We start from the raw sequence: 17,132 nt of genomic DNA on the forward strand, positions 1-17,132 counted from the left end.
TTCAGGTCATGTTGAAAGTTATGACTAAACCTCGACTTTGCGTTTTCCTGAGTTAATATACATTAGGGTAAATGTTATTATATAAGTAATACAGGTTCATATTTTAAAATCTTTACTTTTTCTATTTTACCACCTAGTTCAGGCTTGGGTTCAAAACCTCAAAGAGCTTGCAGATATTTTAAAGAAATCTATTAATATTTTGCACGTGTCATAGCTATGAACTCTCTTGTGAAACTGTTTTAAGGACTAATGCCTGCCTATAACCATGGAGTTTTGTGTGGATTTTTGTTGTGGTTCACTTGCTCCTCAATTTCTTCTTGTTTATTTTTTTTTTTTCTTCATGTCGTAGTCCGTCTAGGTTGAATGTCTTAACATTTACCGAATGGTTTTAGATTTGTGTTGGCAGGAGAGTGGGGAATTCTGTAGACATGGGATGGTGGAACAGAGGAGGACGGAGCAGACATCCCATCCCTCATCTCACTTGTCTTCCCCACTTTTACTTTCCTATTTGAATTATTTGTCACTGTTGTGTCAGTGTCCACACGTTGTGGTATTATGCTGCACAGCGGAAAACTTAGTAAGTAGTGTCTTCAGTGATAATTCGGTGCCCTGACCTTACTTCAGTGCTGTTCCCAGCGTAAGTAAGCCTTGGTCCCATCTCTCCCCATTTTGCAGTCACAAGTCCTCAGCTTGTAAGGTCCTGCTTCCTGTGTCCTGTTGGGCCACCACATGATAGAGCTTTAATGCTACTTCCTGGCCTAGCAGGAGGTGGAAGAGCAGGAGAAAGAAACATCCATCTGAGCATGACTTTTATTTCCTTGTGTTTCTGGCCCTAAAATTGGAGAAGTCAAATTGGACAAGAGGGCAGTTTTCACTATGGGTTGAAAACAAGTTCCTCCTGGATTGTGGACAGACAGAGTGTTGCTTGTTGAATGGAAGGAATCTGACATGTGTCACACTGCAAATCTGAGACAAGAAGCCTTGTTGCTGTTGGTGACCTTCAGTGACCCGTCAATTTTGCAGACTGCTCTGCGACACACTGTTATTGTTTCCTTTCTCCAAGTCGCTAATTAGGTCCTGATGATTTCCATGTGAAACTGTGAGAGGACTGTGAAGTGCAGGGTGATCTTGCTGTGTGAGTTCATGAATACTGGGCTGTTTTGAGGATATTTGAGTGTGCTTCGCATACTTGGCTCCATTTATTCTTTAACAAAAAGCAATTGTAGGTGAATTGATTGCTTGTGTAATTTTTTGTGTCTGTCTTGAAGTTGGACCACAGCTATTTTGTTACTTAGGTTAATTTGGGGGGGGGGGGAAGAAACAACAAAATGTAAAATGTATAATTCTAGTTTCGGTTTGTTTAGTTAACTCACCCCATTTTGGTTAAGTGTTGTCAAATCTGGCTAGAGTTGTTTCAAGCTCCAAAAAAAGGAAAAAGTCTCCAGTCAAAAAAAGAATTACACGCAGTGAAACCCGTGACAGCCAGAAATTGGAGGGACTGCCTTGGTTTTCCAGGTCTTGCAGGTGTTCCGCCTTTGACAGGGTGGACTCTCCCCCATTTTTCTATTGCTCATTTTAGTGGAAAATATTTGCATTTTCCTTCTCTGACAGGTTCCGGCCTTACACAGATTCTGGCCTTTGCAGATTTTACCATATCATAGAACTGAAAGTTAAATAATGTGTTTAATTTTTCAAAATTATAATTTTTAGCAAAAACCAGCTCATGGTAAAAATAGTTAAAGCAGCTTGCAAGAGGGAATGAAACAATGAAAGTTTCTCATCACCCCAGTCCCCCAATCTTGTTGAGGTTTCTTGAATATTCTTCCAAAGGTAGAGTCTATGCAAAGAGAAGTATGTGTGTACATAAAAATGGTTCATACGAAATGGAAGCTCATTATAAATACTTTTGGTGTCTCTTTGCACTTAAGTACAGCTAGGAAATTGTTCCTTATCAGCACATACATAGCAGCGTCATACGGATATGAGCAATGGTGTGCTGGAGCTGGAGCTCTGGTGGTGCAGTGGTTAAGAGCTCCAGCTGCTAACCAAAAGGTTGGTAGTTCGAATCCGCCAGCTACTCCGTGGAAACCCTGTGGGGCAGTTCTACTCTGTCCTACAGGGTCGTTAAGAGTTGGAATTGACTACAGCGGATTTGGTTTTTGGTTATTTATTTTGTGCTGGAGCTGGATTGTACTAGTTCATGAGAGCTGATTGTTGAGTTCACAGGAATTTAGTAGACTGGTTCGTAAACAGCTATTATTAAAATTGGCCGTTTACATCATGGAAATTGACAAATGCTACACATAGCCTCCCCTTTCCCCAGTGGGTTGTTAAACATTTACCAGGACACATTGGATGTCTGGAAATCTTACCTGAGGAGGCCCCTACTGTTGGACTTTTATATACCAGCAGTTTGCTTTATAAAGAATACTGAAACGAGCAACCTCGTGCAAGTCTGTGTGTGTATCCAGATGCTTTCTGCTTCAAGAAACAGAAGGAGCAACTAGAAGTAGCTTTTAAAAATTAAGGATTTATTTATTCAAATATAAAAAAGTGGCTCCAAGGTTAGTTAATCAGTGATACAGCTGTTCCAATAAGGTCTAGAGCTTGTTTTCTTCTCTTTATCTTCAGTGTGTTGACATTTCTGTTCATAATTACGTGACTGATAGTGCCAAGCTTCATATGCAGATATGACAACATTTTGAAAAGAAAAGGATCACTTTCTCCCATACATCCTTTCTTTATTGGTGAGGGAAACCTTTTCCAGAAGGCTCCCCAGCACCCTGCACCTAGGTCCCACTGATAAGGATGGGGCAGGGTTTATAAAGGTGAAACTGCTGGTTAAAGAGGAAGTTTTCCAAATAGCCTGTTTTCCTAACACCATTTATGGAATAATCTGCCTTTCCCCCAGTTATTTGAAGTGCCACCTTTATCACAGGCAAAAGTCCTGTATGTGTTTGATTCTGTTCTGTTAGATTTGTTTCTATGTGTGTGCCAACACCAAATTGAATTACTGTAGCTTTATCATACATTTTAATATTATAGCACTTGTTAGTTGCCGTTGAGTTGATTCCGACTCATAGCAACACTTCGTGTGCAGAGGAGAACTGCCCATAGGGTTTTCAAGGCTGTGACCTGGTCCCCTTTACTCACTTTAGATTATTCCTGGCTTATTTATTTAATGGATCAACTTTAGCATCGGCTTTTTTAGTTCCCCTACATTAAAGTTTTTCAGGGAGTATTAGCCAATAATAGCATGTGTCTTTCCATTTTTAAATTCCTTATATTCTTTAATAATGTAACATTTTCTTCATAAAGGTCCTGAACAATTTTTGTTAGGTTTATTCTAATGGTTATGTGTGTGTGTGAGAGAGAACTATCGTAAACAGGAGTTTTTCTTTCATCATATTTTTGAGTGGTTATTATGAATTTTTTTTTTTTTATTATGTATACGTATAAAAGCAATAGATTTTTGGGCGTGCGTGTACCGATTTTGTAGCCATTTACCTTACTGAATTATTTTAGTGTTTCCAGTGGTTTCTTTACCGATTCTTCTGGGTTTTCTGGATATGCAGTTATGTCATCTGCAAATAGTTTTCCATTTTTTGACTTTTTTTTTGTTGTTCAAGTGCATTTGTAGTTACTTCCAGAGAATATTCAAAAATAGTGAACATTTTTGTCGTGTTCCTGACTTTAATGAAAACGTTTCTACTTTAAATTAAACATGCTGTCTTTTGGGTTGAGGTACATTTTTTTTTATCCTATTTTATTAAGAGCTAAAAAATTGGTAATCAATATTGAGTTTTGTCAGGTGTGTTTTCAGCATCTTTAGAGATGGTCATTCATATTGTTTTTCGCCTCTGACTTATTAATAGTAATTTTCTAATTACTTATGTATCTGGACTTGAGACAGCATAGTCTTTTAACGCACTGCTAGAAATGGTTATAAAAATCCTAGATAAAAATACTAGTATCAATATTATTGATAAATAATACTTGGTCTTTACCTGATCTTTACCATGTTTTGGTATCAATGTTCTGCTGGCTTTGTAAAAAATAATTTGGATTTTTTTTTTTCCCCTCTATGCCCTGGAGCAATTTAAATAGCCCTGGAGTTACCTGTTCTTTGAACTTAGGTAGAATCCTCCTGTGAAACCATCCAGGCCGGTGCTTTCTGGAAGGTAGCTCTTTGGCAACATCCTCACTTTCTTCCAGGGTCATTGGTCTGGTTGAATTAGACGTGTTTATTTTAAAGCTCCCATCAGTCTAAATAGAAATAAGCAGGACTGTGTAGTGGAAAAAGCCCGGGCTTTCAGCTCTGACTTGCGTTTGAAATAAAGGTCAGCATTTACAGCCTGGGTTACTTGGGCCTCTCATTAATCTTAGTGTTTTAATCTGTAAAAACGGGGCTAATACCTGTCTTGGCAGTTGTTGAGAGGATTAAATAAGCTAATGCATAGGACAGTGCCTAACCCCTGTCTGCCTCAGTATTGGTATTTGATAAGTGTTAGTTTTGTTTCTTTCTTCCCTATTCTGTTACTTTGTTTTTATTTGTGGCTTATTGATCACACTTGCTCCTAGTTCTTCTGATTGAAGTATTTATCAGTGTCTTTTAGATCTGCCTGAAACTCTTAATAACAACAATCCGAATTTCAAGTCTTCATTCTGCATTTAACTTTATCTCAAAATCTGTGCATTCTCCATCAGCTTCTGTGACTTCACACTACAGAAACTTAACCATATGTCTCTTAGCCGAGGGTTTCCGATTCTCTCAAGTCTTATGTAGGAGTGAAATGAGAAATTACTTACCCTGAAAATCCCGTTATGTCTTTTGGTATGTGGTTTAAATGCTCTTGCCTGGAAGGTAACGTGTGTAGATACCAGAAGCATGTCTGTCTGTCCATTCCCCTCTTGTAGTAGTTTCAGCATTATTCCCTTTTTATTATCATGAGAAACTTAAATCTGAACTGGAAGCTATCCTGTTTAATCTTTTCCAGTAGAAATTTCTCTGGGTGCTCAGATAGCAGGAAAATTAATACTGTTAGGGAGTCAACAAACAGACCTTATGGAGAGGGGCGAGGGTGGATGGCTGGCCTCATTGCAAGATCTGTAGGGGGTGACGTGTGCCTCACTTCTCAGTTGAAATGCTGAGCAATATTTTTCTATAGCAACGTTGTTCATTTGCAGTCGTGTGAAGCATCTGAGGGTCCACTGTGTACCAGGAATGCTAAGCAGTGGAAATACAACGATAAATGAGAAAAGTGCTTCTGTCTTAACATTCTTACAAAATAGTGCGGAAGGTAGATGTGAACAGATAACAGCAGAACAGTGTGATAAAAAACATGACCAAGAGTGTGGGTTTAGGGGGCGCTAGGGGAGGTTTCATATAGGAGGTGACATTTGAGCTGGGTCTGTAGTCTGTAAAGCGTTTTTTACCAGGCAGAGTGGGACAGCCTGTGCAGAAGCGTGAAGGCGTGAACAAGGTGGGGTTGGGGTAGGGCAGGTTCAGTGTGGCCCACGGATAGGGTGCAAAAGAAACGTTGAATTGTGTAATAGTATTGCACTCAATAAACACGGTTAGCTAGGTGGATGGATAAAAGAATGAACATATGTACGTCAGGCACTTTACGTATAATCTGGGAGAATAGGACGTCTTTCTTTGAGAAGTTGCATTCCAAATTTCAGTTTAAAAATCAACCTTTGAACACTGGAAAGGCTTATTCTGAATCAAATACTGGTTTATCTTAGGGATTTTGTCTCCTAGTTAGTTACACAAAAAAGAGTGTATTTTCAGCTCTGGAGCTGAGCACCAAAATGTAATGACTCCAGAAACGTGAAGCAAATGTTCTAATTAGTTAAACACTTCTGTTCACCGAGATGGAGTTAGTGTTTGCCTTTTTTTTTGCCATCTAGTTTAGAAGTTCATTTATGTCGTCCAAGCCAGTGTTCCCCAAAGTGGGGTGGGGGCGTATACTGCAGGGACTACACAAGACAATTTATTTTGGAATATAGGAAGAAAATATTAGCATTTAGGTTTATATTGCTTTTTATGCCATTGTTTAATTTCTGTTTTTGTGTCTAAGATACACATACGTGTACACACATATGTATGTACATGCAAACACATTTACACACATATACATACATATTCACGTGCACACCCACACATACGCACATAAAATGAGGTTACATGCTCCCTCTGTTTCCACTTTTTACTGGCCTGTGTGTTCAGAAAAGTTGGAGATCACTGAGTTAAGCCATCAATGCAAAAAACTTTCCAATGAATAGAGAGCCTTTTAAAATGCTACCTTATTTAATAGCGGTTTGAAAGAAACACTTTAATGAAATAGATGTTACAGGTTGTAATTCATGTTTAATAGTGAATGTACGCTTGTGGGTACTTTAGATTTTTTACACTGACGTAGCTTTCAAAGAGCAACCCGTATCATGTTTTCTTAGTGAAATGCTAAAGAATTCCATGCGTACCCTTGCCCTACCCAGTGCTGTGGAGTCGATTCCGACCCTTGCCCTACCCACCCCTAAACTGGCCACAAATTAGTACTGTGCATTTCACACGGCCTTCCTGGTGCTGGTATTTGGTACCACACTGACATCTAGAGTCAGCCGTGGTTTATTTCTTCTGAGGCTTTCTCTGTTTACCCTTCAGTCAAGGTCTACTTTGGATTTTCTGTATTTTTGCTATTGTATTCTCTCTCCTATCATAGTCTCACTCCTTGCTGATAGCGTGATGTGAGTTATTTTGCATACCTTGCCAGGAAAGTGTGCTCTGTGCTGTTGCCCCATGGCAATATCAGAGGAAAGAATTTTTCGCCCTGGTTTAATTTGGCCACTTAAATCAGTCTTTACTCCGTCCCTCTCTCCCACCTCCCTCCCTGCTTCCTTTCTGTTCTCTTCCCTTCTTTCCTTTCGTCCTTCCACCCAGCCTAATCCAATTTTCCCACTACTTCCACAGTCCAAAAAGATAGTTCTTCCACTCAAGGCTGAGGCACGTGTTGTGACTTTGAATCTTCTTCAGGGTAACGGTCATCACAGGCCTCATATGTTGCACGAAACATAGGATCTATATTATAAAAATTGAAGTTTTTGAAGATGGTGGCTGCTTAGATTTTTTCCTGGTGAATTCTGGAAGTATTTTTCAGTTCTATTTTGTTGGGTTTTAATATTTTTTGATAATTGCCGATTAGTCATAGTTTTCTATACTCAGGCATCCTTTTTCGCAGCCAGTTGCCCAAAAGTCCTGATTGGTGTATGTCCGTTAACAGTGCCATGGTTTTTGGAGTTGGACTTTCAGTGGCTTAGTTGAACATTAAAATATTTCTGTTGTCTTTCCTGATTTTAAAGTGCTCTTCCATTTTCGTAAGTGTTGCTGTCTTTCTCCTGCAAGGGTCAATACAAGCCACGTTTACGGTGATGTAACCATACAACACCATGCTCCAAGTAACATATAAACAACCGCTTTGTCCTACATTCCGGGTCTGAATTACCCTTCCAGTAATCTTAATGACCAGGTTTTCACTTTCCCTATAGTTAATGCAGAATGTGAAAACTGAAAAAAATAATCTTCTTGTTCCCATGTCATTGTCAAAGCCCTGGCTTAGGAATTTACAATTCTACTTCTAAGCCTGTCTTTAGGTCACTTACCCTTGCCTCCTTGCTGAAAAAGGTGCTGCAGCCTCAAGAAAAAAGTATGAACCAGCAGTTATAACTATACAGGATGGCATCTTATGCGATTAGACCATTTTCTTTGTTTTTACGTATACATTAGAGGATAGAATGACTACTTGGACAATATTCTCTCCTGGGGGAATAATTTTTTAAAAAGCTGGATTAAAAAAAATCTCATATGAGAATCCTGTGGCATTTGCTCTCGTGGCTGCTTTTAAGAGGAAAACACATACACTAGCATATAAATTTGTTATTTTGTATAGTTCTGAATTTAAATCTGAGCAATTTGATCATGCCTAGTGGAAACAGACTGTCCTATTCCCTTGAAAACACTATCTAGTTTGAAAGACCTGTTTATATGACTTTAAAGGAACACTGTCAGAATGTGTTTTAGATTATGCAAATATTTATGCAAATAGTAAAAAAATTTTTTTTACATATTTTATAAAAATTTTATCTTAAAAACGATAGTAAATACTTTTTTCTATCACTCCAATGCCAGACACTGAAGAAACTCATTTCCTGTTTTCATTAGCTGGGTCTTTTCTAATGTGAATTATTTTTCCCTTATTGGAAATAAGCACTTTTCCTATCTGATTTGATGCACAAATGTTTGTGACATCTACTTAATGCCTGCTACTGCATGCAAAATGCTCCACAAAGTAGCTTTTTATCCATGAAAGCATCCTCATCTATATTGAAAACATTGCCTGTGTCCAGTGTGTTTCCGAGAGGTCCCCATGCGCTGTGTTTTTTTAGTCAAACATCCGTTATACCTGCATTGCATCATTTTGCTGTTGTTACACTTACAGGCTGGTGGCTTCTTTCCACGTATCTCTTATGGTATAATTCTTGTGCAATGTCCTGAAAAATCCGCCGAGCACTCATCTTCTATAAATCAAAACGAGAAAAAACAATCTTTTAGGGCTGGAAGTGATGATGGTGCAGCATTATCCGAGCTTGTTCTTTCTTTACTGCCACCAGCCTTAGAAACTAACCTCCCCCACCTCCAGCCCCGCACCTCCACCTACAGTTAACGCTTGTCTTTTGTGAGTGGTACATTCACTAGAATTTATGGTTGAGAACCATCAAATTTAAATCACAGTTTATCACTTGAAGGTTACATTGAGTTTTTCAGCAATAGGATATGTTGTTATCTGTGGTTGAAAGTTACCATGATGACCATGGTATGTTTCTTAAAATATTTCTGCTTTGAAACCATTACAACTGGCCATAGTTTTAAAATATTTTACAGGTATTGGGCTGTACCTTTTGTGACTCTTCTTCCGTTTCTTGGCTCCTTAAGGTGTTAGATTTTGACTGCCAAAAAAGGAAAGTTTTATAACATTTTATGCACTCAAGACAATTGTGGCAGATACCTCATGCCATAATAAGATTAAATACTTAAATGATATACAGTAAGAGTTAATTTTCATATCATTTCTGAGGTGCTTTTATTCCACTGATAAAATAATTTAACAACCATACTGGTGTTGACTGTAAGATTTGAAGTGATCCTAATAGAACGCGTGCGTAGCAGAAGATACTGTTTCTCAGTAAGTTTAGGCCTTTTCGGATATTTGAAGCGAGTTTCTAGTCTCTTTGTCAAAGCCCTTTTTGCTGCCAAAGACTCTTCTTAGGGCTGTCATATGATAACACATAACTCCCTCCCAATCCCCAGCAGAAAGATAGCATGTAATACGGTTATAACAAAAAGTGTCTCCTATTCTTCTATCCTTCTGCTTGGCTTTAAAGAGAAGATACTGCAGATCATGTATTTTGCTTAATAATTATTTTGTGATAAAAAAGTATGCTTTCTTCTGCAGCCCTCTCCTGCAGGTAGTGTGCCTACAAATCCAAAGGAAGTTGTGAATTAGATGAGCTCTTTTATGAGGCTCACAGTGTCTGCAGAGAGAGAAATTATTTCCTTATGGTAATATTCAAGGCTATAGGCCATCCAGAGCAAGGGATTTGACTTACTGTGGAGAGGATTATGAAGATCACACCCACAGCAGTGACATAGATGCAGAGCAGCGACAAGACCACTATCAGCGTGTTCCGTAGCTCCTTGCTGAGAAGCTTCGTTTCTTTATTAATTACAAAAACAGAAAGAGCCGTAGTCACTATTGAAACATATTCTTGTAAATATATATATGTAAAGTACAATTGTAACTACATGTTAGAGGTGACATAGCCGGTATCTTGATTCAAAAGACACTCAAGTATATCATAGTTAAAACCAGCTCATCAGCTCCTGAAATGTGCTATACCAAAAATGTGACTTATTTTTAAAAATAAAAGTATTTAAAAATTCAGTGAACCATTTGTCATAATGCTAAGAATCACTGTTTCTATGGAGAGTATTACTTAAGGTTAGATAAACATTTTAAGACTGTTCAAGGGCATTTAACATTTCTTTTAATAGAAACGGTGTGCAGGTGTCACCAAGAGGCCATTTCTGGAGTTAAGATCTTTCCACATGTATTTGTTAATAGAATGCTGACATTTGTACTCTTGGAACTGTGTTGAATGCACAGCGAATAGGGTCTCAGTGCTCAGGGCATGGTTAAAAGTGCACATTCTTCTTTACAGTAAAGTTTTGGAAACAGAACGATCAAATCCATCCTCACATCCTGAATTTCTCCCTCGTTGCAGGAAGTGCCCTGTGATGGGGTCCAGATTAATTAACATGTCATGCCTTCAGGTACCCAATTATTTGAAGTATAAAATACAGTTAGATTTATGATTATTGTCTAAATAATCTGTACTTTTCAACAGAATATCTCAGAGATGGTCATCCTGGGATGTTCTAAAACTAACAAATTGGCCATATCTATAAAACTTTAAGAGAAGTTCCTAGTGCTAAATTAGGAGCTCTGTAGAACAGCAGGAAATTGCCAGGCCTGTCTTAGCAATACTGTAATTCTTGCTCCTAAAAAGGAATCCCTGTTTTATATAAATTTGCAGTTTTGAGATGGCCATCTCTTTAAAAGCCATTTTTCTTCTCGCTAAATTTTTTTTTAAAGAAGACTAACGCAGCCTGAAACATACAAATTTGCAGAGTTGTTTTGTGTTTGTTATAATGCCGGTAACCGTAACCAGGTGCCGCTGAGTCAGCCTTGGCTTACGGCAGCCCCATGTGTGTCAGGGCAGGGTTTCAATGGCTGTGACCTTTCAGAAGTAGATCACCAGGCCTTTCTTCTGAGGATCCTCTGGGTGGATTCAAACCTCCAGCCTCTTTGTTGATAGCTGAGCACTTAACCGTTTGCACCACACAGGGGCTTCAGGCACTATTAAAGGTACTTTGTGTATTAAGTCATTTATAGTTTATCTTACAGGTTAGACGAAACTAAGACAAGTTAAATGACATTCAAATATCCAAAGCCCAACCCTATTAAAAGAACAACCCTAATAATTGAAAACAGGAATTATAATACAAGATGATCTTGTATATCCCCAAAGTCCTATTTTAAAACCGAATGACTGGGTTTGGTTTTGAGTTCATGATTTAATGATCTCAGTGCTCATCATTACCAGAGTCCTTTTTAAGGCAAGAGATCCACATAAAGCAAGGGGCTCCTGCCCTTCTTTTCCTTCCCCTGGAATGATGTGAAGCTTTGCCTCTAAAATTTCTTTATTTCAGACTACGCAAGGGAATGAGTTGGGGCATGACTGGTAGGACTTAGCTAGAATATTCCCTTCCACAGCCTTTTGATGTCCTCACTTGAGTGAGGACAGTCTTGGGTTGTAGCAAATCCCAGGAAGCCAGAGCCACCTTGACCCTTTTTTATTCCCTGCCATCCAGACAGAACGGCAAGGGTCAGGGGTTCTCCAGTGACTCCCAAGCTTGTGTTTATTCTCCATAATGCATCCTTTTCTGGGTCCAATCATTGGTTACTTCTCCAGTACATCATTCTAGGGATACAGTGCCAGACCAGCTCCTGAGAAAAACCCCAAACCAAACCTGACTCATAGCAACCCTGTAGGATGGAGTAGAACTGACCCACAGGGTTTCCCTTTGGACTTGGTCGATTCATTACACCAAGTCACTGTAATATATGAAAAGGAAGATCACAGCCTTCACTAGTAAAGTCTGGACGCTGAGAGAGAATATAGCACCCGACATAACACTGACTTTGTGTCTGTGGAGGGAGATGATGGGGGTGGAGTAGGGAAATGGAGTTGGAGTAGGAGCAGTTCTGTCATCTAAACCTCAGGTAGACCTGTCCCCAGCTCATGCCTTTCACTGACTAGGGTAGTAAGCCAGGAAATTTATCTCATAATTTCTGCATGTAAGTGGTGTAATGAATTTAAAGGTCTCAGCAAAATGGGATGTACTGAAATAAAGCTTTAACCGACTGACCTCTCACCACCAATAGGGTACCTCCTCCGGTTTGCTTGGCTTTCGGTTCCACTGACCTTGGAAATGCTATTCCACAGATGTAAATTGCACTGTCATTCAAAGTCACCCTGTTTACAGTGAGGGAAACTTGGTTCTGTGCCAGGGACTCTCTGACCATGAACTTGTCAGTCTCACGGTGGCATCCATGTGAGCACAGGTTCTCTGACTGGTGAGCACCATAGCGGAACCACAGACTAATTGGTGGCTCTGTAGAGCATCCGGCCGGGGAGAAGGTACACTCGATGGTAATGGCCTCATAAGTGTAGTCCACTTCGAGATGAGATGGTTGTGTGACAGAGACAGTACAGGCGCCCTCAGCACCTGCGGGAGAGAACAGGTGAGCGCCGTTTAGCTGGCTTTGCACTTCAGTTTGCCTAGGCTTCTGTCTTACCTGCATTTTCAGGGCAGGATCTCAGCCATTCCTTTCTTTTTCTTAGCTTACTTCCAGCACTAACAAGGACTTTAAAACTAGACACCAGTGGTCCTGGTGTTTCCTGACCTTAGCCTGCTGGTTTGCAGTGCTGTCTGGTGATGAGGCGGGTCCCGTGAAAGCAGACCTGGAGCCACAGGTTTGGGAGCCAGTGTGAACTTCGGCTACTTACAAGCTTTCCTTAGATCTTGTGCGAGTCTCTTAGTCTCTCAGAGCCAGTGTCCTCGTCTGTACCCCTTGCCTCACTGGAGTGTTGTATTCAGCGTGATAGTGTTTATCAAAGCTCCTGACACAAATGTTCCTGCCTTGATAGAGCCACCAGAGCGGCAGGGATATTTTGCCCTGTGGGGTTGGGATCGCCAAGAAGTCAGAGCAATTCACAATTGGTCTTTTGTGAGCCTGGTGTCTCTACAGGAGACCTGAGGCAAGAGGTGCACCTGTGGAAACACAGTTCTGACTTAGCCTGCCACGGCTTTGATTACTGAGCAGAGGCCTAAGGAACTGGCCACGCCATGCTGAGCAAGTTTTATTTCTACCTGGCACTCATACACTGCTTTGCATTCCCTTGTGGCTTTTATCTTATTTGGTTAATGGTATTGTGTTAAAGAGCACAGACTTGTGTTCGAATCCGAGCTCTGTGATCTTAACTTCTCTGTGTCTCAGTTTCCTCATTAGCAAAATGCAGATAGTATTATCCACATCAAGGTCCCTGGGTGGCAAAAATGGTTTGCACTCAGCTGCTAATCTAAAAGTTGGCGGTTCGAACCCACCCAGTGGCACTGCAGGATAAAGTCCTGGTGGTCTGCTTTCATAAAGATTATAGCCAAGAAAACCCTATGGAGCAATTCTGCTGTGTAACACATGGGGCTATGAGTCAGAATTGACTCGATGGCAACGGGTTTGGTCTTTGGTTAAGTGATAGTGAGCCTGGCCACCACTACTGAACATTCAAATCAAAGATTCTGTAGAAGAATCCTGACCAAAACGGGGGAAATGCAGAACAGAATTTGAAATTCTTATAGACTCTAAGACTTTATGGAGCCGTGGCGGGTGGATGGAAACCCTGGTGGCATAGTGGTTAAGTGCTACGGGTGCTAACCAAAGGGTCGGCAGTTCGAATCTGCCAGGCGCTCCTTGGAAACTCTATGGGGCAGTTCTACTCTGTCCTATAGGGTCGCTGTGAGTTGGAATCGACTCGAGGGCACTGGGTTTGGTTTTTTGGTTTTGGAGGGTAAACCCCTGAAACTATTGCCCTGAGATAATCTTTAAACCTTAAACCAAAAGTTTCCGATTAAATCTTCTTAAAACTGAGCAACAGTTTAACTTAACTAGTGAAAAAGGTCTGTTTTGAGCATTATGCTTTTTCAAGAACTATCTATATGGGATCATATTGAGAACAGCAACTCAGAAGATTAGATAGGAACCTTAGGGGGCAGTGAGTTTGTGTTAATGAGGGAAGGAACAACTCAGAAATGAAGGGTGAGAATGGTTGCACGACTTGAATATAATCAATGCCACTAAATTGTACATGTAGGAATAGTTGAATTGGTATATGTTTTGCTGTGTATATTCTCAACAACAACAAAATAAATACAATTTAAAGAAAAGTTAGAGGTTTCTTCTGCTGGCGCTGCCACTACCCCTGTTCCCAGTGGCATATGCTCCTGTTAGAGGTAATTGCTGGCCTCCCTTAGCGAGGTGGTAGCTGAGTTGGGACTAGACGCCTAGTCCGGGGCTCTTGCACCCTGCCGTGCGGCTTCCCAAGATATGGAGGTTGAGTTCACCACCTTGGCCTTCTAATCCTTGGCCTGTGAAGCCGGAAGGCCATTCAGGTGTTTATTAACAGGGAGGACCTGCCTTTTTTCATGACGCAATAATGCTCATTATCTGTGGGAACATTTGAAATGGAATGGATTCTGCCAGCAGGTGACAAAGTTAAGGAACAGTGTCTCCATCACAAATCCTCTTTCAGATAACGATCTTAAAAGGGAAGCTGACTTTCAACACTTTCTTCTGAGAAGAGCACAGGGTAAAAGAAATATTCGCGGCTTTGGGGTTTCATATCTGTACTTTTTTGCGACTTCTGCATACTTAGCCTGAGTGTGGGAGAAAACCATCTGGGAGGGTTTCCTAGGGAACTGCTTGTCCCCTGCCCACACTGGTTAGGCAACACATTAGCAAAATAGGGAAGCTTGGATAAAGTCTTACACCACTGCCTGCTCTTGCGAAGAATTTCTTTTAAGAGGTCTCATGGGATTTTTTTTTTTTTAACTAAAAACACTGTACTCTCTGAAACAAAGTTGAAAGGTTTTATCTGTTTGGTGGAGGGAAAAATAGCATTTTACTATTTGTAAAAGCCAAGTTAGTAAGCAGAGAACTACTTTTTTGATACTTAAAAAAAAAATTTATTATGGAAAATTTCAAACATAGAAGGAGCTGGAATAATACAGTGAAGCCCATGCCATTTACCCAGCTTCAACCCAATCTTGGGTCCTCTTTCTCCCAAGAACTCCCCCACTCCCCGATTACTTCAGGGCGAAGTCCAGATACCTTTTTATCTACACATCTTTCAGAAAGTATCTCTAGAAGAATGCTTCTTTCAAATGACACCAGTTAAAATAGTTTATCTTCAAAAAAGTAATACATACAGATTAGAAAAATAGAATACTATCGAAAGTAGAGGCAAGAAATCACCCATAATCCTACCACCCAAAATAACCACTGTTAACATTTTGGTGTATTTCTTTATAGATTCGAGAAAATTTTTACCCCTTTCTCTGCCCTATCACCCAAACTCTCTGGGCAAATCTGATATTGTTAGACTGTGATATAGGATGTGCTTTCCCTTCCATAGAGAAAAAAGGGGTATAGGTGGAATATTTTCACATATATTATGGGATGGTTAGTCTCTATGAAAGGAGCCATGTTTTTTTTTTTCTTTTTTAAAGGCCTGACGATCAACTGCTTTTCATTTATAGAGATTTGCCTTCTCAGAAACATTGTTCTTTGAAAATATTCAGCCAATATTGTTCACTGCCTAGTATGTGCAGAGCCAGTTTGCCTGTCTGGGAAAGTAATTTGTTGACTTGGTTACGTGTGATTTTAGGAGTATCTCACCCCTTTGCCTGGTGAAGTGCTCTTTTCTAAAGCAGCCTAATAAAAAGCAGCCTAATAGCAAGGGGAATTTTCAAGGTTAACACAAAACTTTTTGTCACCCATTCTGTAAAAACCTTATTTTTCTGGGGAAAAAAGAAACACTGCCTTAGACAATTTCTAGTATGTTGTACATCTAAAAATTCATCTGTAGGAGCTTAAGGTATACATGCATTAGGCGAAAAACAGCGATACATTTAAATAAAATGGAGGATTAAAAAGAAGAAGCTTACCGACATAAAATAGAATCAGATTGATTTCCAGACCAAGTATTATCTTGCCTCTGCTGGCGGTCTCCATTTCGTTCCGTGTGTGTGCATGTGGGAGCGTGCATTTGAAATGAGAGGTGGTTTTTGTGTGTTTGTGCTTTTTTCTAGAAAGGAAGGAAGAACTGAAGAGAGGAACTCTTATTAAGGAACCATAATCAGGAACTTTTCGAAATTGTGTAAAGCTTGTTTATAGCTCAGCTTCACCATTTAAAGTTGAGATTTTAACCAGGAGCACATTTCCAAGTGTTCACGGGATTTTTTTTTTTTTTGGATTTGACAAATCCTCGTAGATGTTAGATGTTTTGAGTGAGATTTTGATATACACGAAGTGCACTTTCCCAGCCAAGAGTATTATTTGACAGATAATTGGCACTGTAAATTTCCAGAGCAGTTCAGCCCGTCATCCTCGGGGGCACCTATGGTGTGCCAAGTGCGGGTGGGCCAGTAACTGCTGGAAATCGAGCAGAAGCACAAGGAAGTGTCTTCATGTAGAGACCAGAGAAAACGGATTAAACGAGACATCGTGGTACAGCGAAGACATAAGTTGTGTACCATGAACTAGTTGTGTCCTAGTTTTGAGATTGAGAACCTCTTTTTAACATGTGGGCCGACTTTTCTGCCCCTACCCCACACCCACCAAGAGGCTTTGTTGGTGAGGTTCTTTTTTGCAAGCAGCAGGAACTGACTCAGGTAGACTTGAGCAAGAAGGAATGTATTGAAACGAGTTCAAGTAGCTCAGAGTCACTGGCAGGACTGGAGAATCGTGTCTGGCATCCTCAGCCAGGAAGAATGGCCCAAGTCACGCTATAAAACTCCACTGAAGAGCAGGCACACTGTTGCCACCAAGCATCAGATGCCAAACACTGTCATGGACCAGGCACCACCATCAGCATCCCTCAGCTCTGTCCTAGCAGCTTGGTCTCCCCGCTACTGCTCCATCCCTCAGAGCAACCTTGACAGCCTACTTCTCTTGGTCATCAACTCCTCATTCCAGGTCTGGGGCTGTCATGGATTGAATTGTGTCCCCCAAAAGTATGTGTCAACTTGGTTAGGCTGTGATTCCCAGTATTGTGTGGTTGTCCTCCATTTTGTGATTTTCCTATGTGTTATAAATCATAATCTCTGCCTGTGGTTAAAGAGGATTAGGGTGGGATTTCATACCCTTGGCTCAAGTCACATCTCTGTTCCAATG

The 17,132-nt window shown here is 40.3% G+C and overlaps 2 protein-coding genes across 5 annotated transcripts in view; one reads left to right on the plus strand and one right to left on the minus strand.

The window, feature by feature from the left end:
- The window catches only part of METTL9 (methyltransferase 9, His-X-His N1(pi)-histidine), a 52,310-nt gene that overhangs the window by 31,299 nt on the left and 3,879 nt on the right, over positions 1-17,132 (plus strand). The gene's annotated exons all lie outside the window — the stretch shown is intronic.
- Positions 315-16,029, minus strand: IGSF6 (immunoglobulin superfamily member 6). The gene is made up of 6 exons (XM_003418897.4): positions 15,905-16,029; positions 12,050-12,409; positions 9,667-9,773; positions 8,956-9,006; positions 8,497-8,577; positions 315-7,398 (listed from the first exon to the last, which is right to left on the minus strand). The coding sequence occupies exons 1-6, from the start codon at positions 15,969-15,971 to the stop codon at positions 7,357-7,359; spliced, it is 708 nt and encodes a 235-aa protein (XP_003418945.2). The 5' UTR covers positions 15,972-16,029; the 3' UTR covers positions 315-7,356.

This window comes from Loxodonta africana, chromosome 12, assembly GCF_030014295.1.
Source record: "Loxodonta africana isolate mLoxAfr1 chromosome 12, mLoxAfr1.hap2, whole genome shotgun sequence".
NCBI lineage: Eukaryota > Metazoa > Chordata > Mammalia > Proboscidea > Elephantidae > Loxodonta > Loxodonta africana.